The sequence below is a fragment of the Rhodamnia argentea genome, chromosome 8, assembly GCF_020921035.1.
Source record: "Rhodamnia argentea isolate NSW1041297 chromosome 8, ASM2092103v1, whole genome shotgun sequence".
Lineage (NCBI taxonomy): Eukaryota > Viridiplantae > Streptophyta > Magnoliopsida > Myrtales > Myrtaceae > Rhodamnia > Rhodamnia argentea.
Window position 1 is genome coordinate 11744544 of NC_063157.1, and position 26821 is coordinate 11771364.

At 41.1% G+C, this 26821-nt stretch overlaps 4 protein-coding genes across 9 annotated transcripts; 3 read left to right on the forward strand and 1 right to left on the reverse strand.

The window, feature by feature from the left end:
• The first annotated feature begins 533 nt into the window (after positions 1-533).
• LOC115745443 (protein FAM204A) lies at positions 534-3835 on the forward strand. Its single transcript, XM_030680986.2, has 4 exons — positions 534-702; positions 2727-2784; positions 2860-3037; positions 3386-3835. The coding sequence occupies exons 1-4, from the start codon at positions 595-597 to the stop codon at positions 3426-3428; spliced, it is 387 nt and encodes a 128-aa protein (XP_030536846.1). The 5' UTR covers positions 534-594; the 3' UTR covers positions 3429-3835.
• Positions 3836-5448: 1613 nt separating this feature from the next.
• On the forward strand, positions 5449-9018 carry LOC115745439 (chloroplastic group IIB intron splicing facilitator CRS2-B, chloroplastic). 4 transcript variants are annotated; one of them, XM_030680978.1, is made up of 10 exons: positions 5449-5577; positions 5694-5830; positions 5996-6212; positions 6301-6385; positions 6512-6579; positions 8054-8104; positions 8204-8277; positions 8389-8447; positions 8526-8602; positions 8732-8977. In XM_030680978.1, the coding sequence occupies exons 3-10, from the start codon at positions 6000-6002 to the stop codon at positions 8846-8848; spliced, it is 744 nt and encodes a 247-aa protein (XP_030536838.1). In that variant the 5' UTR covers positions 5449-5577; positions 5694-5830; positions 5996-5999; the 3' UTR covers positions 8849-8977. The 4 variants fall into 4 exon arrangements, with proteins under 4 accessions (XP_030536838.1, XP_048140507.1, XP_048140509.1 ...); XM_048284550.1 differs by having other exon boundaries at positions 8389-8602; positions 8732-9018; XM_048284552.1 differs by having other exon boundaries at positions 5694-5807; positions 8389-8602; positions 8732-9018.
• Positions 9019-10322: 1304 nt separating this feature from the next.
• On the forward strand, positions 10323-11448 carry LOC115745363. The gene has a single exon (XM_030680888.2). The coding sequence runs from the start codon at positions 10390-10392 to the stop codon at positions 11200-11202; it is 813 nt and encodes a 270-aa protein (XP_030536748.1). The 5' UTR covers positions 10323-10389; the 3' UTR covers positions 11203-11448.
• A 276-nt stretch (positions 11449-11724) lies between these two features.
• On the reverse strand, positions 11725-16425 carry LOC115745362. Of its 3 annotated transcripts, XM_030680887.2 has the most exons (6): positions 15369-16424; positions 15155-15222; positions 13207-15048; positions 12751-12880; positions 11931-12630; positions 11725-11883 (listed from the first exon to the last, which is right to left on the reverse strand). In XM_030680887.2, exons 1-5 carry the CDS (start codon positions 15532-15534, stop codon positions 11936-11938), a joined length of 2901 nt encoding a protein of 966 aa, XP_030536747.1. In that variant the 5' UTR covers positions 15535-16424; the 3' UTR covers positions 11725-11883; positions 11931-11935. The 3 variants fall into 3 exon arrangements, with proteins under 3 accessions (XP_030536747.1, XP_048140059.1, XP_030536746.1); XM_048284102.1 differs by having other exon boundaries at positions 11725-12630; positions 12751-12877; positions 15369-16425; XM_030680886.2 differs by having other exon boundaries at positions 11725-12630.
• Positions 16426-26821: the final 10396 nt, after the last annotated feature.

The window sequence follows — 26821 nt, forward strand, 5'->3', positions numbered from 1 at the left end:
AAGTTGTTATTAAACTAAAACTTATAAAAACAACCCTTTCTTCTTCTTCTTCTTCTTCTTCTTTTTCACAAACTCATTTTATTGAATGAGGCAAGCAAAAATTCTAATCGAAAGTAAAACGAGTGGAGAGTGGCAAGGAAGATGACCAATTCCTAAATAACCGCTTGTTATTAAATATTTACATAGATTGCAACTTCTTCTGGAGTATTTTTTTTTACTCCAAAAGTTGAATATATCAAAATTTAATTTTTAGAGCAGAAGTGTTGCCATGCGCCCGCTAACTTTCAATCCCATTCCAAGCTTGTAGTGGGAACATACCTAACCCGGCTAACTCAAGTGAGTAGAGGTGTCCACCATAACATGCTCAGGAGAATTGGCACTGTGAGGCCCACCAGTCAAGCTTAACTGTGAGCACTACTCATGGCCCAAGCCCGATCCAAACATGGGCAGAACTGTGACCGTGGGCCTGATGCTTACAGTGTGACCGTGGGCATCGCCGAACTTATTCTTCATCTTCTCCATTTTGTCAAACGTCGCCGAACTTCGGTGAGCATCTTTTGGCGCAGAGCGAGAGAGAGAGGGAGAGCGAGAGAGATGGAGGAAGAAGACATGCGAAGAGAAGCGGCGATAGCTTCATCTCCCTCTCTACAACCCAATTTCAACTCCCCTGGGGTCACCAAGGACCAGCTCTCCAAATTCCAAGTATGCCCATCATCCCTTTTCTCAACTATGGAAAGAAGTGCATATCTGTCTGGGTTGTATGATTTGCTCGATTCTTGTTTATGTTGTCGTTCTTGATCAACTGGGTTTTCGTGCCTTAGGATTGTTGTAGACTGGGAAATCGTTTCACGTCATTGTCTTTGCGTTTTTGGCCGAAGTTCCTGACTTGCCTGAAAGAGATGTGAATAACATGACTTCATCTCCAGGCTCTGCTATCTGATCCTTGAACGTGTATGTTAAGGAATGTGCCTTCTTGGTTTACATCGCGAGCCCGTTTGATAATGGCTTCTCTCTTTTGGATTAAGGTTAGTTTAGGGTGGCATGAGAGCTCATGTTCATGGTCTCCAATCGTGAGCCAGTTTCTTGCTGACGAACATGTATGACGTCCATCGCGAGATTGTCTCTTCATGGCATAGTTTTTTAGGACAAACGGTTGGCATAACAAGCCGATTGTTCCGACACGTCTTATTCAACTCATGCGGATATCCATTGGATGCTGGCTGAAAGTCTTAACAGTGCCGTGGATGGAACATGTGTTTTTGCTTGCTATTTTACTGTTTACTGTTTTCAAAGAATGAGATGGCAAGATCTTTATAGTTAATGAATCAAAAATGGTGTTTGTGTTTTGAGTTGTTAACTTGTAAAAGAGGGTGCACACCTTGTTGGCCATCAAATTACGGCTCTGAATTTACTAGATCAGGCAAGAATCAGGAAAGACGACTTAGGAGATGCATGTCTTTATGTCGCGCTGGTCAGTCAATCACACAGTAATATTTCTGGGGTTTGGCTCTTCTGGTCTTGTACTTCATTATTAGTTCTTGAGATACCATTGGTCTTCCTTTCTTTTGGTGTATTAGTTCATATTATGGTCTGATGGATGTGGCTTTGTTATGCACCTAAAAATCACTCGGCCTCTGCAGTCCGTGTTCTGATGATAAATGGCTGTCAAAGGAAGTTCTGATACATGATGTAATTGACTTCACATTAGTTTACTAGAGAGGAATGTGAAAAGACTGCTGACTGTGATGAAGATCCAGCTGTGTCAATTAAAACAAGTATCTCATTGATAGGAGATCATCTGGAGTCTAAGAAATCTTCTGGTGTCTTTCAAATTGTATCATTTAAATCTCTTTCCTCCGAAAGTTTTTTGGTCCAACTCTTTTATTGAGGTCATGAGTGTACTGCCTATGTCAATGTCAATGGATACAACATGGGTTTGTTTGTATGCTTAGTGCTGTTCATTGGAAGAAAACTGGGGCAACTTGGTCCTTGTCAAAACTCCCCAAATGAGTAGTGAGGGATGATTTTTGGGGTTGAGCCTTCAGTCTTGCATTGGTTTACAACTCTCACACAGCTGAATTGAGATGTTTATACCTACTACAGGCCATGTCTGTTTCCTTTACTTCTCAACAGTTCACAAGCTACATGGGAGGCCATGGGCTTAGTGCTCTAGATCCCATTGCTTTATCAAATGGGTGCTCTGTACATGCCTCCACACCAGGAGGCTCAATGTTCTAATGCTAATTATTTCGACGTAGCCCCTATTGTGTCAGTAAAATTTCCACATATTCAAGTGATGGCATTTGACTGGACTTTATTCTCAAGTCACTTCCTTCATGTGGGAATTAGGATGTAACAAATCTCCATATGAAGCTAAACCTGAAAGATAAAGCCAAAAGCAAAAGCCACCACGAATACTAGTTAGTTATGATATACTTTTTAGGTTCCATGTTCTAGCCTGTAGGTTTGTATATTCTTGTCCGGATCCACATGTCCTACATTTAGATGTATATATATCTCAAGACCAATGTGACATATGCATTCCGTGTGACCATACCCATGTCCAAGTGCAATAACATAGCGTTGTAATTTTTTGCTTCTCTCCTCCTGCTAAATTTAATACTAGATGATTTTACCCTGGTATCATTCCCTTTATAAATTCACCAATTACCTTTCCGTATTATTTGGCCAAAGTAAAGACACCTTATTCTCTTTTCAACTGGCAGGAGCTGCATAAGAAGCGCATGCAAATAAAGAAAAAGTCAGAGCAAAAGAGATGGAAAGGTCTCCTTTGCGGCATTAGTGACTTCAATCCATATTGCAGAGCTTATTATTCTCCTAACATTTGTGGTATTGCAGATGAGACCAGGAAATTCCAAGAAAAGCCAAATAGCAAAAATAGGATTGACGAAGATACATCAGTTGAAGAGTCCAGTCTGTCCAACTCTAGTCTCATTAGCAAAGAAGATTCTTCAGTAGAGCAGCAGGATATGCAACAGCAGATTACATTTATGAAACGGCGGAAGTTACATTGGGGGTACCACTCACTTTCTTGCATATTATCTGCTGAATTAATGCTGCTTTAATGGTGAAATTCGGGAAATTGAGTTATTTTTGTCGACCAGAGGAGCAGTTGGTTATATGCTCAGCTGATTTGGAAAATGAAATTGCTACTCTTGCGAGACGAGTATTCGCAATTATCTCAACATTACTTGTGGTTTCTCTTTTCTTTTTTTCCCACGAATGCATCATTTCAATATGCATGCACTTCACGAGTCCTTAGCCTAAATAGTACATGTAAAATGTTCCTAGTTGGCCGAATACCCATGTTACTCATGTGTTCTTTGTTTGCGGTAGTTGATCTTTGCTTTTCTGCTCTTGATAGGCTTGATGTGAAGGAGAGATGGGAAAGGAAATCCAACATGTAGAGTTATCCTTCTGGCAGAATGCTGATCGAAGCGAGCGTTTGCCAAATCATAGTCGGTCGCATGGACAATTAAGTGCAAGGCCGTTCAAAAATGGTCGAGTCGCCCTTCTTTACATGCCGTGAGGACATCGGGATCACCAACTGACTGCCATAAGGCAAGTGTCCAAGTCACTCGTACGCGCAAAGTGCGAGAAGGTTTAGTCCGAGTATTTCTCGAGCAATCCTCCAATCCGGGACTTGAAAAGGATTGTTCATTACCGACTGTACATTGCCGATACGGCATTTCATTGTTGTCGCTGATCTATGCCTACTAACGTCTATTCCTTACCAAGATTTGACTTGTAACGTGACTCATATTCTCAGGGGAAGATGGATGAAATGGAAGAAGCCACGGAAATTCTGTTTTCATCTTTCAGTTGCTGATACTATCGTGCTGCTTGATTTTTGTATATTGATAATTAGATGAATTTTGCATATGAAATGGTTCATTGCAATTCTCTGTTTGATCTATATTCAAAGTCTGCATTTACCCTTGATTTTTGATAACCAAGATGAAAGATAACAACAAGGCTTTTAGCAATTGATGCACTTAATATTGAAATTAACATAGAACTTTATCGTTTCATTAACGAAAATGAGAGGCGTCGGGTTATTTGTTTTAAAAAAAAAATTGGAAATCCAAAATAACAAGTAAATTGCTACATAATAAATCATACTCAATATATAAGATACAAGTTAAATTACCGTAAAGCCAGCATAAATTTATGAATAAAAAAGGCTTTAGGAGAAGATGCTAGCAAAAACGAGAGGCCTCGGGTTATTGTTTTACAACAGTATAGTAATATGACTGATAATCTTTTTGATAAATGCTTCGTGGCGAGAGCTCACATCCTTCGCCATATAAGTTGGTTTCATCGGAATATTCGGCACGTCTCATCCGTCTCAACTATAAAGAAAGCTTTAGTCTTTCTTAGTATAGGCCAATTGCCCAAATTCTTGAGATTAGGCTTGGAATCATGTTTGCAAGGATCTTGAGGAAGTGGACCATCCCATGTATCTAGAGATGGAGACCTTGAATGATCCTGAAATGGCTGAGGATGATTTAGTACCAGAGTCATTGTCTACCAACAAATAATAATTATTTTGATTTATCTAATGATCTCAATAATTACAGAACCTATATAAGGTGCAAAATTTTTTCAGTGAAAACTAACAAGAGAATTTCAATATATTGCTGCTCACATATTTGGATGGAAATCATTTGAATTGATGCCTATACTGCCCAATTACACACTTTAATTCTATCTTGGATTACGTTATAATATAAAATTTTAAACTGTGTCAATCCTTAAATTGCAAAAATAGGTATCTAAACAGTAAAACTTATTTTCTTCTTACTTTTTTGTTATGACTAGTGTTGTCACATATAATGTTTTTCCTGACGGTCCAATAATGTAACGCTTACAAATATTGAAACATGTTTTTTTTTTTATGGGGTTCGGTCAGAAATATTGAAACATGTTAATAACTATCAGTTTTTGCTTCTATATGGAATGGTTAATCTATATATATATATATGTTTATATATGACACGAATTGTGTTTATTTTGTCCAAGTAAATTATCAAAATCATTCCGACAAAAAAAATGGAATAAATGTATTGGGAGTCCTAAAACTTATCTTGAAAGTGCAATTGAGTCTTAAAACTTTCAAAAATTCCAATCAAGTCCTAAAACTTGTCACGAAAATGCATTCGAGCCATAATACTTTCGAAAAGTTACGATTTTTACTTTTTAGGACTTTATTACGCTTTTTGAAAGTTTTAGGATTCGAATGCACATTTGTGACAAGTTTTAGGACTTAGTTGTACTTTTTGAAAGTTTTAGGACTCATTTGTATTTTTATGATAAGTTTCAAGACTTCTAATGCAGTTTTTCCAAAAAAAAAAAAAATACCAACATCATTTTTTATTTATTTTATCCCCGCATTATGTGGAAAAGAAAAGAAAAATATGTCTCAGTGATAAATCTCCCAGTCCCTGCAGTGTGAGCGCAACGAAAACTAGTCAGAAAAGGCTCGAACGCCTCCAATCCTCAAACCGTCGTCACCGACTCGCCTGTGCGTCGTCCAGTCTCCACTTCCAGTGAAAGGTCTGCTTTTCCCTTTCCTTTTTTTTTTGTTTTGCAGTCTTCTCTTCTACGCATCTCTCTCTGTGCTCCTTCAATGGCCTCCATGCCCTTGGAATGGAAATTTCGACTTTGAATAGGACAAGGAAGAGCGCCCCAGTCTGCCAAAACGAGGGTGTTCTCGTTTACCTTCGAACTATTCATCAAAAGCTTTGGTCTTGCTCGGCTAGTTACTTTTGGGGATGATTTTTGTGGTTGGTGAATTGTGGGATTAGTGGTAAAGTGTTCTTGTGTTCTCGCTTAATCATATTGGGGAATGACGACTGAGCTCTAGGGGCAAAAAAAAGTTTTGAATTTTGGACGGCTGAGAATGTTTTTTTTTTTTTTTTGTGTGACGCACATGAGCTTAGTCGAGTAATTGCGTGCTGTTCTCTGAGTATAGGTCGATGGTGTATGCATTGTCTGCCTCCAGTACGAGCATTTCCTTTCGAAAAGAGCTTCACTCTCGTCGCTTTCGGAGGAAACGTTTTGTTTCGATAAGGGTTTGCGCATCTGCTTCGTTGCCGGATAACATCAATGGGTTGAAAGTGGAGTACACGCCTTGGCTCGTAGCTGGTTTGGGGAATCCTGGAAATAAGTACTGTGGTACTAGGCACAATGTACGAGTTGACATTGGGTTTTCCTCGAGTTTCAATGTCATTATATCTCCATTCTATTTGGCTATTTACGTGGAAGGTTCTCGCTTAGGTCGGTTTTGAAATGATCGATCGAATATCTGAAGAAGAGGGCGTCGTAATGAACATTGTCCAGTCAAAATGTTTGATTGGAATAGGTACTCCTTGACTTTGATACGCACTGTTTTTTCCTTGCTTCTTGTTTCATTATTGGAAAGGGGATTAGGGCTCATTTCAGTCTATGCGTCCAGTGATAGGTCAATCTTCTCGCGTGATGATTGCAGGTTCCATTGGAGAGGTGCCAGTTCTGTTAGCGAAGCCTCAGACTTACATGAACTTCTGTGGAGAATCGGTTAGTTGTTCGATCCTGTTCTTTCAATCACTGAAGTGGCTGTTCTGTTGAATCGACATATAATCATCTTTATGAACATTTGAACGAAGAAGCCAAGGTTTTAATAGAGAAGAGTCGTTGTCTACATGTGAGACTTGTTGAATTTTGATCAAAAGGCTGCTCAAGTTTTCTTTTCATATAATTGTACGATGATGAGCCAGAAACATTAAGTTATGAGATTGCTCATTGCCTTTGAATAATAGTGGCGAAACATAATTCATAGGATCCACTTTTGCCTGACTTCTGTATCTCGCTGAGGTTTATTCCTCTGGCACCAATATTGAGGCCACAAGAAATGCCTAGAGATGTATTAAGTTAATCATTGCTGCTTATATGTGAGTTAATTACTAATTTCAAGGTTTAATGAAAAGATGTCTTCATGCTATAACTATATCTACATCTGGTTCTCATATCTACAACTTGTTTTTAGTTTAGCGCATAGTATTGAAGAATTTCTTACAGATGATTGTTTCTTCTTTTTGGTTCAGAGAGAAATGCCATTAAAGTGCCTGGGCATTTGAACTTTGTGTGAACGGCATAGTGATCAGTTTGGCAGCGTCTCCTGGAAACACTGGTTTTTGTTTCTATGAGTGAACGAGGCAAACTAGTTGTGCAATCTGTCAGGAGTGTGAAAATGTAGTACAGGATGAGGGGTTTTTGGTTTTAGAAATTTGTCTACCCATTTATCACTATGTAACATCTTAAGCTTAAAATCACATAAAAAGCCCAAGGGGAGTATTGAGTGTTCAAGAGTTCATTTTCTATTGATGAATACTTAAAAAAATTTCTACCACTTCATGTAACACTTGGGATATTACAGATCATCCACTGTCTCATCCTCAATGCACTTGTTGAAACATATGACCTCTGAATGCAGGAGATCATAATCTCACCAGTCACCCCAATAGCCAGCAAAGTCCTCAGTCATCACCCTGTTAGACCGAAAGCTGCCCTGGTTATGCTACATGGCCTCAGGATGCTTTGTAGCCTCCAATCCGAGAGAGCTCATGGCTTGATATCATTAAACAATTCCAGATGAAAATGACATAGATTAAGCTCCACAAAGAGTACTTGAGTGTTTAGCTCTTTAGGCAGATCTTTACTGGTGCATCACTTAACAAAGTCATTCCAACTCCATGTATGATTGTTAGTAGTTATATGTATTTGGATTTGTAGGTTTTCTCCCCTTTTTATTATCTTTCATTGTCTTCTGGTATTGTCTTTTGGAGAGACCAGAAAGAGGGGAGGGAGCTGGCAGTTGGCATATGATTTCTTCTTTTTGTATTTTCCACTTGGTTTTGTCCACCAATGTAAGTCACTGTTGATTGCGTACTCTTCCCTGGTGGTGATTGATGTTTGCAAGCATTTTTTCTAGATACATGCTGAGTGTTTCTAATTCTAACTCTTTTCTCCTTTTTCATTGTTAATCCGGAAGGTTGGGGCACTGGCGGCATATTATCAAGTTCCCTTGCGTCATATCTTATTGGTACGTACATGTATATGCCTACTCTTATGCAGGTCTGGAAGAACTAAGGTGCATATCTATATCCACATTCCACGATATTTTCCATGTTTTCTTATGCAGGTATACGATGAGATGAGCTTGCCGAATGGTGTTTTAAGGCTACAGCCAAAAGCAGGCCATGGCTATCATAACGGGTATAAAGTCTGCATACCCTTATATTCAAAATGCTTTACATGTCTTGATATTCCCCAGCCTGCATTTTCAGACTGTCAAGCCGCTCAACTTTTTTGTTTCTCATCTTGCAGAGTAAAAAGTGTGATGGCCCACTTGGATGGCCGCCGCGAATTTCCTAGGTTGTGCATAGGTTGGTTTAGTGCACCTTTTAGATCCATCTCTCCACTCCTTTCTCCAGTCTGCTTTTGTTTAACTCGGGTGTTTGCAGGCATCGGAAATCCACCTGGCACCATGGAAATGAAAGCTTTTCTCTTGCAGAAATTCAGTTCCCTCGAACGACAACAGGTACGCAACTTCTTTCCGACAGCCAGTGTTCTCGGATAGGAGAACTGTTGTTCCTGAGGTGAGGTTGGGCAAATCGATATGCTTAGAATCGCCAGCGGTTTTCGTGACTGTTATCACTTCTCTGCACAGATTGACGTAGCACTCGAGCAGGGAGTCGAGGCTGTGCGGAATCTGGTGCTCAATGGGTTTGATCAAAGCATTGAAAGATTCAACTTAGGACAGAAGTACAAGTTCCACAAGGTTTGAAGTGCGAAGGTAGTTGTAAAAAATTAGGTTAAATGGATAATGAGACTTGTTTTTGCCCCTTTAGTTGATTACTACTGTGTCAATTACTTGGAAAGAATGAATCTAGCACGCGAATTTAGATGGTCCTCATCCGCTCCGATCGGAATGCGAAGGTATTATCCCAGCGGTCCATTAGGTTGTGGCAGCTGTGAGAACAAACTCTTAATTCTTTTATCATCTCGATCGCCCGATAGCAAATGAAGGAGGGCAATCTCCATCCTTTTCTCATAAGAGTCCATCCTTGATCTTCGAACCTAGTCTATCGATCCTCTTTTCGCTCACTCCGCCCGTCCTCGTCTCTAGGGGTTGCCGCAAGGCTTGAGAGATTGAGTCATTGTGGCAATGATCTCCCTGTCTTCCAACTTTCAAAAGCGATGTCGTTTCATTATCAGGTTAATCAATAGATTTCTGCGAATTCAATGAAATATTGACCTGAATGAATAGCCAAATCCTTCAACTAGTCATCATACCAAAACTTCCTTCACGACAAACCCTTCGATGCGGAGTCCATTGTGTAACTCTAGATCTGATTCTGGCCAAAACTCGCTTATTCGAACCCTCAACCTCCTTCAACAAACCCGAAAGCGGCTGAAATTGAATAGAATCACAACGGATGCCACTTTCGTCGCATCGACCAAGATTCATGACTTTTATCTAGTAATTATGAAAGGCGGTGCTTTTTATTTTTCAGCCGCACAGATCAAAGCTCATGTCTTTGTTCTGGTATTGAGCTCCCAATAAGAATTAGCAAATAAGGCTCCGTTTCTTTCACGAAAAGTAAGTGATTCGAAAAATATTAAGATGATCTATGGTATAGTTGAAAATAATTTTTTATTGAATTTTTTTTTTATTATTGATAGTAATTTATGTTTAAATATTTTTGTGGGTGATTAAAAATATTTTTTAATATGTAAAGGAACCTGTGTTTTAGCCGGCTTGCCATCCCTCAAAACCACCAAAACAAAAAAAAAAATTAAATTTAGTGTACATGAGTTACAGGAACAGTTCGTACATCACAAGAAGATGGATGATCCAAACCTAGTCAACTCCAAAGACACGTGGGCCCACAAAAAACACAGAACATGACACGTAGGACAAAGAGTTGGAAAAGAAAAAGAGGAAACTATCGGGGACACACAATCAGTAGGAGAGAAGCCCCACCCGAGATCAGACGGTTGGTAGAGGATCCGATGAGATCACGGGGCCCTCCGATGATCCGAGCGAGAGGGCCCCCCAACACTCGAAATACGAACGTTGGAGGAATTGAAAAGAGGAGAAAGAAGAAAAAGGGGTCGGTAAAAAAGCAGACGACTTTCCCACTCCCTCTCTCCTTCAATGAGACCGTTGCTTCACTTCCTTCATCTCACGATCTCCTTCTTCTGTCGCAGAAAACAAGAACCGAACACTACAAAACCCTCTCTCTCTCTCCCTCTCCCTCTGTCTTCGTCAATACGAAAACAGAGCAGCCGAAAACAGAGTAGCCGAAAACCGAGAAAGGAACAATGGCGGCGGAGAGCAACAAAGCGTCTACGCACCCAGCGAACACCGCTCAAGCCCTCCAAGCTCTCTTCCACGCCCTCGACCCCGTCTCTCTCCTCCGCTCCCAACGCCCCGGAAAGGAAGGAGGAACAGAGCAACGCTGCCCCGCCGCTCAAATCTCGCCATCGACGGTGGCGGAGAGCAACGACCCGTCTCCGCGTCCAGCGAGCACCGCTCCAGCCCTCCTCGACCCGGTCTCTCTCCTTCTCTCCCAAAACTCCGCCACCGACGACATCGTCCCGCTGAGGCTCACCACCGACCACTACGTCGTGGAGAGAGGACCCCGGTACGACGCCTACGCTCGGCTGAGAGAATCCAGATTGAGGATGAAGCACGCGAGGCAAGAAGAGCCTGAAGACAGGGATCTCAAGCTCACCCCGCCGCCCAAGAAACAAGTCAGGTTCCATGGGAATTTGGGCGGCGGCGGCCGAAGAGGGTCGCCTTCGATTTTGGCTCAGTCCGTCCCGGACTTCGCGTCGGTTCTGAGGAAAGAGAACCGGAAGCCCCCGGCGCTCCCCTCGCTGGCCGAGACCACCCCGCCGTCAAAGAGCTGGTCGAAGGCGGGTGGCGGCTCGAAAGGTAGGGGGAGCAAATCGGTCGGTGCAGCAGCAGGGGAGAAGAAGGGTGGGCTGATGGCAAGGAAGAGCTACGCGAGCGTGGAAGAGCTGAAGGGGCTGTCGTGCGCCGCCGCGAGCGCCATCAATGGGGACGACAGGGGGAGGATCGGGAGAGGGAACGGGATTGGGAGAACTATCTTGGGGTACAGGAAGTTCTGAAAAGATCATGATTTGATTCAGGATTTGGACAGTTTCTGTTTGTTTTCAACAAGTTTGATCGAGGTTTACAAAAAATCCTTTACACGTTCTGAGGATGTGTTTGATCACCATCGACAGAGCATAATGAATTCTTAGTATTCTTTTTTCCGTCTTTCTCCACATTATGAAGAAAGAAGCTTTCAATGTTTCTGGGGTTTGTTTCTGATGCAATAAAGATGGGAACTTTGGCCTTCCAGTTCCAGTTTAGTGAGATTGTGGTGGAAGCGTAAAACTAGTTATGCCTAACATGCGTTTACATTCATAAATGGAACGAGCTCAACTGTGGATGTAAGAGATTTTAGGCAATTTTCAATAATTGCAGTTACTATTCACTCAAATCTTGCAACATAAAAAACACATCTGGTAAAAGAAACGGTAACTTTTGAACCCGAAACGAGAACACATATTAAGCTGAAGGAACATCAACATTTGACGACAGTTCATAGAGTGGCCTTAAGAGGGGGGGGGGGGGAAGAGGGGTGGGGGTGGGGATTATCTGACCCAGAAATTCAGTTAGCGTCTTGGAATAGAATGGTCATTTACAAATAATTAGCCTCCACTGCTACCCGTTTCGGTACTTTTGTACAACAGTTACTGTCTTCCTAAACACAAAGTTGCACCATTTGCTGCGACAGCATCATAAATGCAAAATTAGTCGGCCAGCCGGTCTAAATCCCAGGAACCACATTGGTCCTCAAAGCTCTATCAGAATTTCCTCCACCAGATTAGAGAGTATATCCTCGCCCAGTTCAGCACCATTCTCGAACGCCTCGATGTCGAAATCTGTCCATTTCCCAAGAGCGTGACTCATCTCGTAGTCGATTATCTCATCGGGAGTCATCCCAGCTATACAGGCCCACTCTCTCACCTCCCCTCCAACATCTCTGATCAAGTTCCCTATATTTAAGAACATCGATTGTCTCGTCCACCCTTGATATCCAAAGTTACAGTATCTCCGGTACTTTGAATCCAAGCACTCCAACAAACAGTGGAAAAGAAACCGCCTCAGCTGATTCCCCTCTTTGGCTTCCTTCGATCCAAAGAAAGATTTCATATCTGTCCAGGTGGTGGCGGCAGCACGTTCGAGTTCATCAAGGAGAAAGAGGGTAATCATGAAATCTTTCATCCCATCAGAATGACGTCGAGTCAAATCCGTAAAGAGCAGTTCAGCATGCAAAATCACATCCTTTGCATGTGCGAGCCTGCTCCCATCCAATCCCAACACCACAAGATCTAGGTCCCCTATCAGTCTAGTTATCCGGTCAATAAGATGATCAGGGTAGCTTCTTCGGTTGTCGAGTGATGTAGCAGAGTCCAAAAGGTAAGCTTCCAGATTGAGTGGCTGCAGAGGATCAGGGTAGTCCATGAAGTCAGGATGCAACTTCAATCCTGAAAACACGGTCTAATTTGTTTAGCCAAGGGAAGCCGGTATCAGAGAAGAGTACATGAAGATTCCAGTAGGGTGGTTTGTGAGCTATGATGAAAGGAACACGAATTCTGGCGGGTTACCTGTGCATTCATCTAAGCTACTGGAGATGCAGCTGTCATTGGAAAAGGATGCATCAAGGACTGAACCTGGGCTCAAATGATTCACATCACTCGAAAATCCAATCAATGTCCCTTCCTTCTTTGCCTTTTTCTGATAGGAAAGAACAATAGTTATTAGTCTAGCATGTTTAAAGGCATCATTATTCATTAGAACATGATGCATCAGTCAGGAAAAACAGCATATGCCATATAGCAGAACAAACAGTGCAGTTCAATCAAAGGAATTACAATATAATGAAGAAGTATTTTTTACCAAGTACAGATCCCCAAATATACATGAAATCAACTATGCTAATCATTCCACATGAGTTTGCTTTCTTAGATTGTCCTCCAGTCACAACCACCACATTTGATTACCTACATGATAGCATATTCATATTGCACTACTTAACAACCATTGAGACTGAGAAAACCGACCTTAATAGCATTTCCAGCATCAAGCATATGACAATCTTGTGATAGAGGTGGTGCAGCAGTCAAAGCGGCTATCAGTTCTTGGAGAATCATAGCAGTAGATCGCTTGGGCATGGCACATGCTGTGCTCAGCTCGTCTTCTTCTTGAGAAATCAACTCCTTCAATTTACAGTCCAAAAGGGCACCTAGAGCATCTCCATTCCAGGGGAACTGCTTTTGAAATGCTGCTTTATCATCACTTCTGTTGAATAATGGCTCTCTGGAATCAGATACCTTTCCACCAGGAAGGCTCTTTTCGGTTCTCTTGCTACCAATACCCTCAGGAAAACCACTCCTGTGCTTCAGCGGAGAGTTGAATGTAAAACTAACAACACTGTTATTGTTACTGCCCCCAGCTTTAATTCTATCAGCTTCACCCACCAATTTATTGCTGTCACAACTTCTGTCGCTGGAGGAAGCACGAAAGTTGACCTTGGTCTTGGGAACTGCATTATGCTGAGCATTATTTTGTTTACTGACTTCAGAACTGACAAAACTTGGACTCTCGACTAGTCCATCAACATTAGCGGACCTTATCTTCCGTACTGGAGATCTGAATTGTGACAAAGAATCAGCTCGTCTAACACGAGTCTTTCTGGCTGCATCAGAACCAGAGTTTTCAGCTTTGACTGGCACCCTGGGACGCGTTTGACCACTTAGGCTGCGGTTCAGAGCTACAAAATCCTTAGCCCCAGTAGCAGAATTTCCACTTAACAAGGCTTTCCTTCCATTGGAATTAATGCATTTGGCAGTTGGAGTCGTCCGACCAGTCTCTAACATCTCCTTCTCGGTGGTGGGACTATTCTTCAAAGCATTGGATGGTGATTCTTCCTGGTGAGGGTTGCACCCATGGCTTGGCATACACCGCTGCTCCTGGCATTCTTTAGGAAGCGGTTTCGCATCCTTAAGGGGCACATTAAAGACTTGAAAGTGGCAATTCGGTGGGGAGCACGGAGCAACAGATTCTCGTTGCCTTCTCCTATAAGTTACGTCTCTTTCTTCCATGACAGCTGCTGCTGGTGGTCTTGGTTCATTGATTCGAGAGTCTTGATATGAAGCATGAAAAGGATTCAAGGTTATGGTTACATGATTTAGCATCTGCTGCGATGTGTTTTGTCTGAGGTCTATATCCACCAAATTACCACAGTCAATGCATGAAGTTTGTCCTGCGGCCTCGGCTTCACTACAAATGGCCTGCGTAAAGGCATTTTGTGACTGCGATGGAGACCTTTCCGCTATACCCACCTCACTGGAAGGATATCCGGAGATGGAGTACGGAAGGGCACATTTAACCCTGCTTCTGGCTTGCAATCCAGGTTCTAGTATCCTAGCAGCTGCATCAATCAATCGAGAAGTCCGTGATGTATTCTGTATGGAAGAGATTCTTGGGCTCTTCACAGGGGGGAGAAGCTTGGGGTGATGCTGCTTCCTCGATTTAGTCAAGACACCTTTAATTTGCAAAGCCTCCACTCCAAAGCGTGTAACAACCCGTCTCTCCAATGGACCAGTCTTCTGAAGTTTCTGAGGCCTCAGTTCGTGCTTTAGCTGTCCCTTTTCAATATCCAAGTCGTCTTCCTCTGCGGACCCTTCGCTACCAAGGAGAAACTTCTGCACTTTACCATGGCGAGTGTCGCATGACAGAGGTCTGGTAACCTTCTTCTGCGCAGCAGGCATGGATTCAAGACCCATTAGCCTGGCAACCAACCCCGGAGCTTGAGTTTCATGCTTTTGCCTCTGTTCCAGATCAAGATTCTTATTCCCATTTCTCCTCGAATTGGGGAAACCCCCTTTGTTCTCATCGGCGATCTAACATTCAATAAATGTCATGTTCAAGAAAAAAGTAACCACAGCCAGTCATCCTAACAGCAAACCAACAGAAAGAAACGAGGGATAAAGTTTGAGAAAGGCCTACCAAATGTAGCCTAGCAGCGGGCATCTTCTCGTCCCGGTGGAAGTTCCTCGATACTTGCTTCGCGCGAGCTGACACATCGAATCAAAAGAAGAACGTGAACATTGCAGTGGTTTACCGTGATGTGCAAGATGTAAGAACCAGAGATTTGTGCATTTCCGAGGGTGAGCAAGCAAAACGAAGCATAAAGAAAGGCGTGGCAGAACAAGGAAATCACCAGGAGGAAGCAACTTTCTGGAGAAGAGCTTCTTCTTGGCGAACCTACGGTGCCAGTCAAAGAGCTGACAGAAGATACCGACACAACCTCCGGGCCTTGTCGGAGCTTGACGCTTCTCCGTAATCGCCAGACACGGCGCCGCTTTCCCCGCACTCTCGTTCATCATCTTCTCCCGAGAAGCGAAAAAGAAGAACTAAGCCGGTGAAAAACCTCTAATCAAACAACTCCAGCTAGTCCCAAACCCGATCCTAAGATCTACCTCAACGCTGGTCGAACAAAGGAGAACCGAATCCCGGACGAGATTGATCTTCAATGGCCTATCCAACTCAGTAACCAGACAGGAATGTGTTTCGTTTCCGCCTCTCTGCACCTTTCCATGCGCTTCGCTGAATCACTCACATTCCTCCAAATCACTGCACGGACATTTCCTATGTTTCACGGACAAAGCCAACCTGGAAAAACTAACATGGTCGTCGCACAGCATTATCGTCTCCGCAAAAGCTTCCGTTTCGCGGAATCGGAGCCAAGAAAGCAGACCCTGAAACCGGAAAGCAACGCGATAAGAGAAAAAGCCGAGCCAGCAGAAAACGACGACACGATCTGGACAGCATCACACTGCACCACTATTACAGTGCTCTCCTCGGTCTCAGCCCCCCCTCAGGCTCTCTCCGCTCTGTCTCTTACCTTTTGTACTTCACTTCACGCAAGGCCCAATCCCAGCTGAAAAACCGGGACAAAAACTTACAACGGCGCAGGTGCCAAGAAAGGAAGAAGCGACTGATGGCGACGACAGGGGACGACGATGGAATCAATCGCATCGAAGGAAACGGAGGAGACGAAATACAGCGCGGCGATTCCGCAAGGAGGGAGGTGAACCGGATGGTTTCGACAACTTTCTACGCAAGTGCAATGTTGTGGTAGTAGCGCACCTTGCAGCTTCAGGCTGTGACATTCGCAGCCTATCTTTGTCCCTCTCTCTCTCTCTCTCTCTCTCTCTCGCTCTCCGTCTGTGTCAGTGATTGGTTGAGCTAGAGAGAGAAAGCAGTAGAGAGTGAAGAGAGAGAGGGGGTGCGTACGATAAGCAGTAGAGGGGGGGTGCAAAGCCACGTGCGGTCAGGGCGAAGGAGGAGAGGAGAGAGAAAATTCACGAGGGGGAGGAGGAAATCGGAGGGAGGGAGGGACCGGTGACGTCGAGAGCAGAGACAGAACTCGCAGGAGCGATTTTTGTCCGAAATTGACTCCACACGTGCGAAACCGAAGGTCGGCACGAACTGGTATTGAATTTGAATTTGGCCGCTCGCTCCTACGATTTTCGGTTACTTAATCGAGCGAGCTGGGGACTCGCTAGTGTCGTCATGCGACTCTGTATACGTTTAAATTTTACGGTTCGTTCGATCGGTGACTCCCGCTGATTGAGGATTCGGATAAATCGAGCAGGTCGCCGACCGTTCGATCCGGCTTTTCGAGTGTTGAAATTAAACTCAGTTTTATCCAACGATCAATGAGATGCATTTGGTAAATAGATAAACTAAAAATGTCTGCAATTACTTGATTCGTTCGTGTTTGTTAAAATCATAATGCGGCCGTTTTAATAAGTGCATTTCAAATGTACACTATTTTTAAGGTGGCATGTGGTGATTTTGGTAGTAAATCATTCTCCGAAATATTTTTTCCTTTATCGGGAAATTTTCTTCGATAAATCCGATATGACAAGATAGGATATGTTTCCTTATGTCCTATCGCTTGTTTGATGATAGTCCACATTTAACACCGAGGTAAATTTACATTGTTCCATGGATTTTCTTGTGCATATACATAAAGTTGGATCCGGTCGAAAAATAATTAAAATATTGCTAAAGAAGGCTTGCGATAATCAAACCCGGTTTCGACTTAAAAATTGAATTATTCTGATTTGTAAAGCAAGGAGGGATTAGTTAATTTGATTAGCGGAAATTTCGCAACTGCAATTTTGCCTATTGCGTTGCTAAAAAACCTCAAATCCGCCAGAAATATCTCACAATTTCATGTTCGAAAACATACGTACGTTATCCAATATTCAATTATTAACAAACAATATTCCCTTTCATTTTACGCATTTAAAATGGTCGATATTTGAAATTGAGCTATGTGAACGGGCATGTACTCGTAGCTTACTTTTCGCAAATGAATTAAGTTTAGCCTTGGGGAAACAGAAAATGAGTTGACTCAAGTGGAAAGTCGAGCTAACGGTACATGGGGGTGATCGGTTTTTTGGTTCGATCGGATTTTCCGAGCGGTCCAGTGGAATCAGATATCGAGAAAGACCTTTTTTTTTTTCTATGATTCAACTCGGTGTTACACATCTACGAATTTGCCAATCAATTATAAGTATGGGTGAGCAACACAAGCTGTATTTTTAATATATTAATTAAAATTATGATTACATTTAAGAAATAAAAAAAATACAACCAGCGATATATTAAATTTACAATTAAAAAAGAAAACATAAAAAAATAATCAGTACGGTACGGGCATTCCGAGCGGTCCGGGTTCCCCCTCCCCCCGATATTAGGAATCAATTCGAAAATCACCAATTTCAATTTTATGGAACTGGGAATCGGATGGCGCTCCAGGAAACATATTGTATTTTTCAGTGCAATGTAATTTTTTTTTTTTAATCAAAGGGTTGAATGCAGAATTTTATTTTTATTTTGAAAGAGGTAAATACACCTTTTCAAGAAAAAAAAAAAGGAGGAGGTAAATACACCTCATTAAGGAAAAAGGCCAAAATATGGAGCCACCTTAGTCACCATCCAGTCCACGTCCGTCTGGCCATGTGGCGCTGTCGAGGAGCGTTTGGCCTGCATATTCCCCAAATCTCCCTTTTTAACAAAAAGCCCAAAAGGAAAATCGCTCCCGGAAACAACCAACCCTTACTCGCCTCGATTGGGGAGAACACGGGAACTCGCTCGGTTTCGCACGCCACGTGGGACTCGACGGGGGGCAGTTCGGTACATTCGCGGTGGCCGGAGATGTCCTCGAGAGGCGCGGGGTGGGGGCGCTTCGGTTTCGGAGCTGCCGCTGCTGGGCTGACCGTCGCACGTAGCGGTCAAGCAACGTTTTGGCGAAGTACGCGCAAAGCGGGGAGCGCGTGGGTCCGCGTGAAGGGACAACTAAGCAGAATCCCACGAGGCAAATGTCTACGCTGAGTTGCACGAAATCGTCGTATTGAATAATTTTTTTTTGGGCCCTCGTATTGAATAATTAAAAGAGTGTTTCTTTCGACCAAAAAAATAATAATTAAAAGAGTGTTTCGACCAAAAAAAAAAATTTGTTAAAAGAGTGTATATAATTATCATTATCGGGTTACATTAACGAGGGTCATCGAGATATTTAATTTGAAAATTGGTTATTATTATCATGAAAAATTACAAACCGATACATCTGTGACAAATTTATCCTAAACTATTTTTTTGATTACGAAAAATTCAAAATTGGTACACTTATGATAAATTTATCATAAGCTATTTTTTTTACCTCCAAAAATCTTAAACTAGTACTTTTATGACAAATTTACCCAAACTAATTTTTTTGACCAAGAAAAATCCTAAACTAATACACCTATGACAAATTTACTTTCCGTTAAATTGGATTAATACCACGAAAAATTTTAATTTGATAAACATGTGACAAACAGAGGATAAAAATTTGAAATTAGTATACCCATGAACCGCCACATACCATCAAACTTAGTAATTTGATAGTTAAATTTAACGAAAACTAACGAATGGTAAATTTATCGCAGGTGTATTAGCTTGGGATAAATTTATCACAAGTGTACTAATTTAAGATTTTCGGTGGTCAAAAAATAATTCGAGATAAATTTGTCATAGGCGTACTAGTTTAGCGTTTTCCGTGGTATTAACCATATTATTGTTATTCATATTCATTGCATGAGAATAGCATATTTTCATTATTTTACATTTTCTGAAATTTTTTACCTTTTTTTTCTTTTCATTTTGGCTATTTTTTTTTCCTTGTTGGGGTCGGCAAGAGCCCGGCGACCCTTGCCGGCCACTAGGCGAGAGGCAACAAGGACCCACCAGCAACAAGCGACTTGTCGGCCGCGCTCGGGCAAGGGTCTCGACGCCCTCCCCAATCTAGGTTTGCAATGTCCTCGCTTGCCAAAGGCGAAGCAAGCCCTTGACGGTGGCCGGCTATCGCTTGAGACCGGCCACCGGTGAAAAGAAAGGGAAAAAAGAAGAATGAAAAAATGAAAGAAAAAAGGAAAAAATTTAGAAAATGTAAAATGACGAATATATCTTGACTAAGCCATTATTTGAAATAATAATGGCACTTCATGCCTTTATTTGAAAAAAATGAGTATTTCAGACCTTTATTTGAAATTTTTTCAAATGCATATAAAAGAGAATGATGTCTTCGGTTCATAAAAGGAGATGATCACCAGAATCTAAGATTATTTTTCCAGGATACTTTTATTGATCAATCATATTGCATTAATGTTTCATCGAAATATATAAAGTGGAATGAGACCTTCCTATTCTTATAGTTCTATCAACATATTCATGAAATGTTAACCATTCTATTTTTCAGCTATTAATATTGATCTTTTTCTAACAATAATATCTCAGATAATTTACTTTTTTTTTCATTTTTCTTTAGTTTTTCATTGTTTTACGTAAACCAACTATAAAAAAGAGGGATTTGTATTTTTCGGAATGAGATGAGATGAAAGTACACTTTTACCCTTCACAAGTCACGTGCATTATTCATGCTAATGGAAAATATAACGGAGGCTGGTCAAACAAATGTAACAAAATAAAAGTCCGGTGGCCTATTGCGTAATAGTTGACAGTTTAGGAACAAACATTTGCTGCTACCGAGGGTGTGCACGGGAACCAGACAGGTGTGGAATTGAACCGCCCCGACCAATAGGAATCGAATCAGATCGATATGCATTTTTTTTTCCTTTTCTTTTAAAGAGTAAAGAAAAGGAAAATCACCAAAATCCTAAATCGGATCAGTCCGGCTTAATCCGGTTCTCGATTCTAGGATAAAATCGGCTTAACCTGAGAACCGATCATCCCTACCTAACTAATCTCGCCTGATCCGATTCTTGATTCCAAGATGAAATCGGCTCAACCCAAGAACTGATGGTCCCTACCTAACTGCTGCCAGTCTTTTTCCCATGACCCGCCCCACCCCCCCCCAACACTTTTCATAAAATTAATGGGAAATAGGAAAGAGGGCCATCGATTTTGAGTGTTGACCTACCGAGGCTATCACCCCATAACGTTGTTGGTACTCGAGGGTGGAAAACAGAGGGGAGGAACTGTTGATTTCGCGCAAGGTAAAAGGTAAAGAAAGGCTGGGATAATGAATATGTTTTGTTCGCATCTGCTTGAGTGGGCCCAGGCCCCGCCCATCGAACGATGATGCGGTTGTTATGATCCCGCTCCTCCGCACGTGCCACCATTATTATTATTTTTTACTTTACCGACAAACAAAAAAAACAAAAACCAAGGACGACTTTTATGCCACCTTTAGGCGAACCGCCGTGCTTCATTATGACGCCCGTTTTGTCTGTACCTTTGTATGTCCAGTGTCTCCCTGAACAGCATCGCAGACACGACACGACACGCCAATACGTTATTTCTTAAAAAACAGATAATTTCGACACATTATATATTTCTATCGGTCAAAGAACATGTTATATATTAAAGGCATACTTTTATATCGGTGATTTTTTTTTTCTCCCTCTATTAATGATTTATGATTAGGTTATTTTTCTAGGCTGACTGGGTATTTTAATTTTAGGGTGACTGAATATATGACTTAAATACATATATTTTTGATAAATATAATCATGCATACATAAAAAGTATGCATTTAATATATAACGTGTTCTTTGACAAAAAAAAAATATACAATATGTCAAAATTATCTATTTTTTGAGAAATGACGTATTGGCGTGTCGATCACCGTTTAGCTAATATCACTCCAAACTTAATGAAGAAGAGCCAGCCGATGTGAATGGTAAGCCCATGGGAAGTTCTTATAAATGCGGGCTAGTGTTGATCGCTCATTTGCTCGGAACCGGTTGTTGTGAAGTAAATAAAGTGTACGAGACAATGCTTGGCTGCCTAAATACAACTATCCATACAATGGAAAAATGTTCACTGCAACTTTCGGACTATAACTTGGTCAATGCTCTAAGAATTTCGAAAATTGAAGGGCACGTGAGCCGAAAATGATATTCCGCAATCTCACTCTTGTGCTTGTTATTTCGCAGACTCGATTGAGGGCTTTTGTTACCCATGTAGTGACAGTTTGTATTTGTACCCTAAAAAATTTGTGTCCTAATACAATCTGTACATGGAGAATTTCAACCTTGAAGTTTTCGATTAAATCTGAGATAAGTACATGAATAGCAATACGGAGCTTCGAAATTCAATTGCTCTGGCCTACTGTGATCTCCTTTGTGAGAAACTCAAGCATGAAGTTCCGGTCTCACCTCGAGACCGAACCAACTTCTTAAAAACGGAACACGGATCTTTCGTTTCATTCTAAAGTCGACACGCAAATCTCCTATCACATTGTCATTTTGATCTATTTTGATGTTTGATTTCATATGAAAACTCATTTACGTCATTGTTGACACCTAAATTTTGACTAACATTTTTAATCGTTTATTTTGCATAAAAAATCAGGGATTAACTTTAATTCCTACCAAAATAAATAATTTATCATTCATATTTAATTTTTGTCGATCATGCACTGCATTCTTATTTAATTGGACCGGCGGTGAGGGGATTGGAGCTTCAATTGACAGGCAACCGGGCTCGAACCCAAGTAAAATTTTCAACAATTATGAGGGAGCATGTGCCAAAAATTTCAAGGTGGTTGGGTCCTATTTTGAGCTTAATTCAGACCATTCAAGTTTAATTAATGGAAAAAGGCTTTTAATTTCAATATTTAAAATCGTATTAAAAAAATCAAGTCAAGCCCAAAAATGTGCGAAATAGCCCACTTGCTCAAAAAATTCGGCTGGCACATTGCACATGCCTGACCGAAATTCTTGATCAAAATTGAAGCCAATTTGATGCAATTTAGCCATTTAGGACTTAATTTAAGTCATATTTTAAGCCCGGGTCTATTTTGCAAAATTAAGAAAAACTTAGGTCCCAAGCTTGCAACGTCCTTATCTATACACAAGCTTATGCCTAGGGTTACATGGACGCTCTATGATAAATTCTCATTCAGAAAAGTTAAGAGTTTCACGAGAGTAAAAACAAGATAACATGGGTCAAGTGCCATGGGTCAAGTGCCAAGGAGCTTTTCTGGGCGTAGTCTCCCTCGATGCCGATACTAGCAGCAACGTCACCCCACCACCAACTCCATATTCCCAACACCTGCTGCCACTGAGCCTTGAGGTTCGACGATTGCTGCACAGCCCCGCCAGCTTCCGCCTGAGCCCGTTGCCACTGCCGTTTGAGCCTGGCGCCCCTGCTCAGACCTAGTGGTGTCCCGCTCTGCTCAGCCGTGTCCCCGCTAGTTTCGTGAAGATCAACTAGCTGTGCTGCTGCTGTTCCAGTCGCGTTGTATCCCAAGCAATGGTGGTGCTGTCCCCGTTGGCCCGCCTCAGTAGTCTAACCTTGCTCTTTATCGCAACCTAAAAATTAAGAAATTCCAGGTTAATGGATTATTAGATTATTAGTTAAGGGAGTATGCGCCAGAAAATTGTTGTTCTCACTTTTTGATTTTCGCTTTTTAAAGGAGAAAGACTAACGTAAATGAGATGCATGAATTCTATTCTAAATGCAATGGCATAAATAAATACAAACTATCCTAACAATGCATATGAATTTAATTAAACTACGCGACTAACTCTATATGACATGCAATTAAAAATAAATCAATCATAGCATGCAATGTACATGATGAATTAATTAATAAACATAAACATGTGACTCTATATGGTATGGAAAATGACGTGGCAAATGCATGATGATGTGGCAAAGATGATATGGCATATATGACGTGGTAAGAATGACATGGCAATGATTTTTTTCAAAAAAAAAAATCAGGTGAATTTATTTCCTAAAATAGAACTATGCTAAAACAATATTTATCTTGCATATTTTAGAGTTTATATTGACTTAAAGCTTAATTTATTAAAGATAAATTATTTTAAACATGAGATTCTATTTAAACATGCAATTTCTATCTTAAAATGCAATCTAACCGAAATATTTTTACAAAAAGGATTAGGCATGCAATTATCTACATGATGCTATTTTTAAAAGATGCAATTTTTAAATATGAAAAATGAATGAATGCAATCTTTTTTTAGAATTTTCGAGATCACATCACGCGATGGATATATTTTAAAAAAGATACCACAATCGGGCAATTCAAATCAAATTAGGAAAGTGAATATGCCAATCAATTCAATCAAGAAAGTGGATATCTCAATCAAGTTTTGAAATATTTCTCGAATATTTGAATCCAATCTTTAATTCGTAATCCTACAATTAACGATTGGACTCAAATCCTTATCTAATCGGGTATTCCATCAATAATCTTAAAGACGTACTTGCTCGATTGTATGGCAAGTGGCAAGTTACGGATTAGAAAAAAAAAATTTCCTAATCAACCCGTATTTTGAAAAAGATATCTACTTTGATGCAATATATGAAAAATATAACAAGATATGCAATCTATTCTAAACAGGCAAGTAAATGTTATAAACTACTCAAGATGAGAAAGTTTACCTTATTCGAAGATTACATTTCCGAATTCGAATCGAATGGAATCGACGGTAGAGCTTGCTTGCGGATGACTATGGTCGACCATGAACTGGTTCGGTGTGCTCGAAGATTCGCGGCCGAGCTCCTGGGGCTGCTGCGACGAGTCTCCTCGGTGAGACCTTGCGTTGCTCGCGATGCATCAGGGAAGACGATTTCGCTTGGGGGTCGTTGATATGATACCAAGTCAAATGCAGGCTTTAGCCTTTAATTTGCAAGTCCCCTCACGAGTATGTATGTCAGAGCTTCCACTGAAAGCTTGGTTCTCTGACCAAACAATGCACTTTGACTACCACCTGTCAAAGTTGGTGTCTTCTGCACGCAATGGATCCCCAAGTCACACCACAAGGAGCGTCACTAGGGATCGGCAATAGCCTCATCAAGCTCGACGGTGTGGTCCCAAATAATTCGAAGAAACCTGCAAGAAGGCGAAGCAATACCGGCACAGTAAGGAATTACACAAGCACCGAGACTGGTCTAAGTACCGCTGGTTTCGAGACAGCGGATCGGCAAGAGATGTCGTTATTCGTTGTCCTGGGATCGCTTGCCGTTGGGGACCTCGGGGTGCAGCGGAGTAGGTGTTGAGATTGGCTTCGCGTCGTGGACCCAAACGCTGCGGCAAGGACAACGAGCGGCCGTCGCGGTTGGTAAAGGCGACGGCAACAAATGAGACCACCGGAGGTCCTGGCCAAAAGTGCTCAACTGAGAGTCCTTTCGCTCTTCCTTTCGAAAGTCTGACTTCTGTAGCACTGCACCAGGGCGAACAGGGATCACGGGAAAGAGAGATCCAATTCGTGGACTTCCCTCAGAACCTCTTCTCTCTCTCTCTCTCTCTCCCCGAAACCTATCTTTTTTTTTTTTCTTGTCAATTGTTTTGAGTGACCCCCACCTCAATCGGATTTGGACCGCCTAACATTAGGATTTCCGTGACATGCATGACATTATTCATATCGGACCGTTCAAATAAAAATGGATGACTTGATTTGAGTCACGTGATGTGTTGAAAGGGAGAAAAAAAATGTGGGTGGAAATTTTTTTGAGGTTTGAAAAATTTTGAATTCCAAACGTGGCTTAAATCGGACTATTTATTTTCATTTGGACGGCTTGATTTGATTAATGTCACGCATGTGATGAAAATTTCAATGTTAGGTGATCCGAATCCCCTCAATGTGCTGTACATTTTCAATTACGTGGCCTCTCAATATGCCGTGTTTTCAACGTGTGGATGGCCTCCTCCTCCATAAACGTGAATGAAGCACCCTATTTATAGACTAAACTAGGGTTTCATGACTTTCGTCTAATTATGGAATAATCCATTGACTTTCGGATAATCACATTTTAATCCTTTAGAGAGAAAATTTTATTCAATTAAGTTCCTACAGAAACGGTTAGACTGTTGAGTGGGCTTGGCAAGCCTGTGGGCTTAATTAGGCCTTTTTTCTATTAATTAAGCTTTAATTAAAGGCTTTTTTAATTAATTAACTTTAACAAGCCGAATTAAGTCCAAGATAAGCCCTAAAGCCTTGTAAATTTCGGTCACCTTAGTCCTCTAGCCCTGGTTGAATTTGGTTAAGTTCTGGCTCAATCCGTTCATTAATTTCGGTCCATTTTCCCATTGCCAGTCCAATGCAAAGCAACTAGATGAATGAATACTAACATAAATAAATAAAAAGATGAATTAATAACTTTTTGTAGGAACTAAACTAATTCCCAATTTTTACGCAAAATAGAATAACTGAAAAGGTTAGTCAAAATTTAGGCGCCAACAATCCCGCCATTGAGTTGTTGACGTTGATCCACAGAGAGAGCTGCTATCCCGTGACACCACCACTCAAGCATGTAGTACCGCTGCTTTTCCACCTTAGCTCAGCCCTGTCACTGTTGCGTAGCTGCTATGAGGTGTCCCACCTGTGGTGAACCCGTAGCTGAGCCAAGCAGTGAGGAGTCCCGCAAGTCCCATCGTTGGTCCGTGCGAGTGCTGTATTGGATCGATCCGAGCTCGTTGCTTGGTCTCCAAGTTCTGTGCCAATTCAAATAGGAAAGTGCAATCTTGTGAAATTAGGCAAATTTTCTATCCTAAATTGGATGTACACTTGCCAATTTTGCTATATTTGCATATAATATTTGCATATCATATATTTAGATATCTTGAGCATATCTTACATATTGCATAAGTGGATATCATTTTTTTTAATAAAAAAAATAGGTTAATTATGAATTTTTCATAATCCCCAACTCATCATACAATCGAAAACGTCCATCTTTAAGATTATTTACGGAATATTTAATTATATAAGTATTTGAATTCAATCGTTAGTCAGTAAGATTATGGATTAAAGGTTGGGTTCAAATACCATGAAACTTTCCAAAAATTGATTGGATATCTATTTTTTGAAATATATTCGTCGCATGATGTAACACTTTTCAAAAAATTTCTAAAGATTTGCATTCATTAATTGACATGTCAAGATAAAAATTGCATCTTTAAAATTTAAATCATGTAGATAATTGTACGTTTAATTCAATTAATAAATATTTAGGTTAGATTGCATTTTCCTTTAAAATTACATCTCTAAAATGGTATTTCATGTTAAAAATACTTAATCTTTAATAAGTTAGGGTTTGGGGCAATTTAAATTCTAAAAT

Excerpts from the sequence above, each read along its gene's own strand:
- LOC115745362 (XM_030680887.2), bottom strand. The coding sequence starts at position 15,534 with ATGATGAACGAGAGTGCGGGGAAAGCGGCGCCGTGTCTGGCGATTACG. Across the intron at positions 15,223-15,368 it reads CAGAAAGTTGCTTCCTCCTG|CTCGCGCGAAGCAAGTATCG; the intron begins GTGATTTCCTTG and ends TCGATGTGTCAG. Across the intron at positions 12,881-13,206 it reads ATGCTGGAAATGCTATTAAG|AAAAAGGCAAAGAAGGAAGG; the intron begins GTCGGTTTTCTC and ends CTTTCCTATCAG.
- LOC115745443 (XM_030680986.2), top strand. The coding sequence starts at position 595 with ATGGAGGAAGAAGACATGCGAAGAGAAGCGGCGATAGCTTCATCTCCC. Across the intron at positions 2,785-2,859 it reads AGAGCAAAAGAGATGGAAAG|ATGAGACCAGGAAATTCCAA; the intron begins GTCTCCTTTGCG and ends GTGGTATTGCAG. Across the intron at positions 3,038-3,385 it reads CGGCGGAAGTTACATTGGGG|GCTTGATGTGAAGGAGAGAT; the intron begins GTACCACTCACT and ends TGCTCTTGATAG.
- LOC115745363 (XM_030680888.2), top strand. The coding sequence starts at position 10,390 with ATGGCGGCGGAGAGCAACAAAGCGTCTACGCACCCAGCGAACACCGCT.
- LOC115745439 (XM_048284550.1), top strand. The coding sequence starts at position 6,000 with ATGGTGTATGCATTGTCTGCCTCCAGTACGAGCATTTCCTTTCGAAAA. Across the intron at positions 6,386-6,511 it reads AAAATGTTTGATTGGAATAG|GTTCCATTGGAGAGGTGCCA; the intron begins GTACTCCTTGAC and ends TGATGATTGCAG. Across the intron at positions 6,580-8,053 it reads TGAACTTCTGTGGAGAATCG|GTTGGGGCACTGGCGGCATA; the intron begins GTTAGTTGTTCG and ends TTAATCCGGAAG.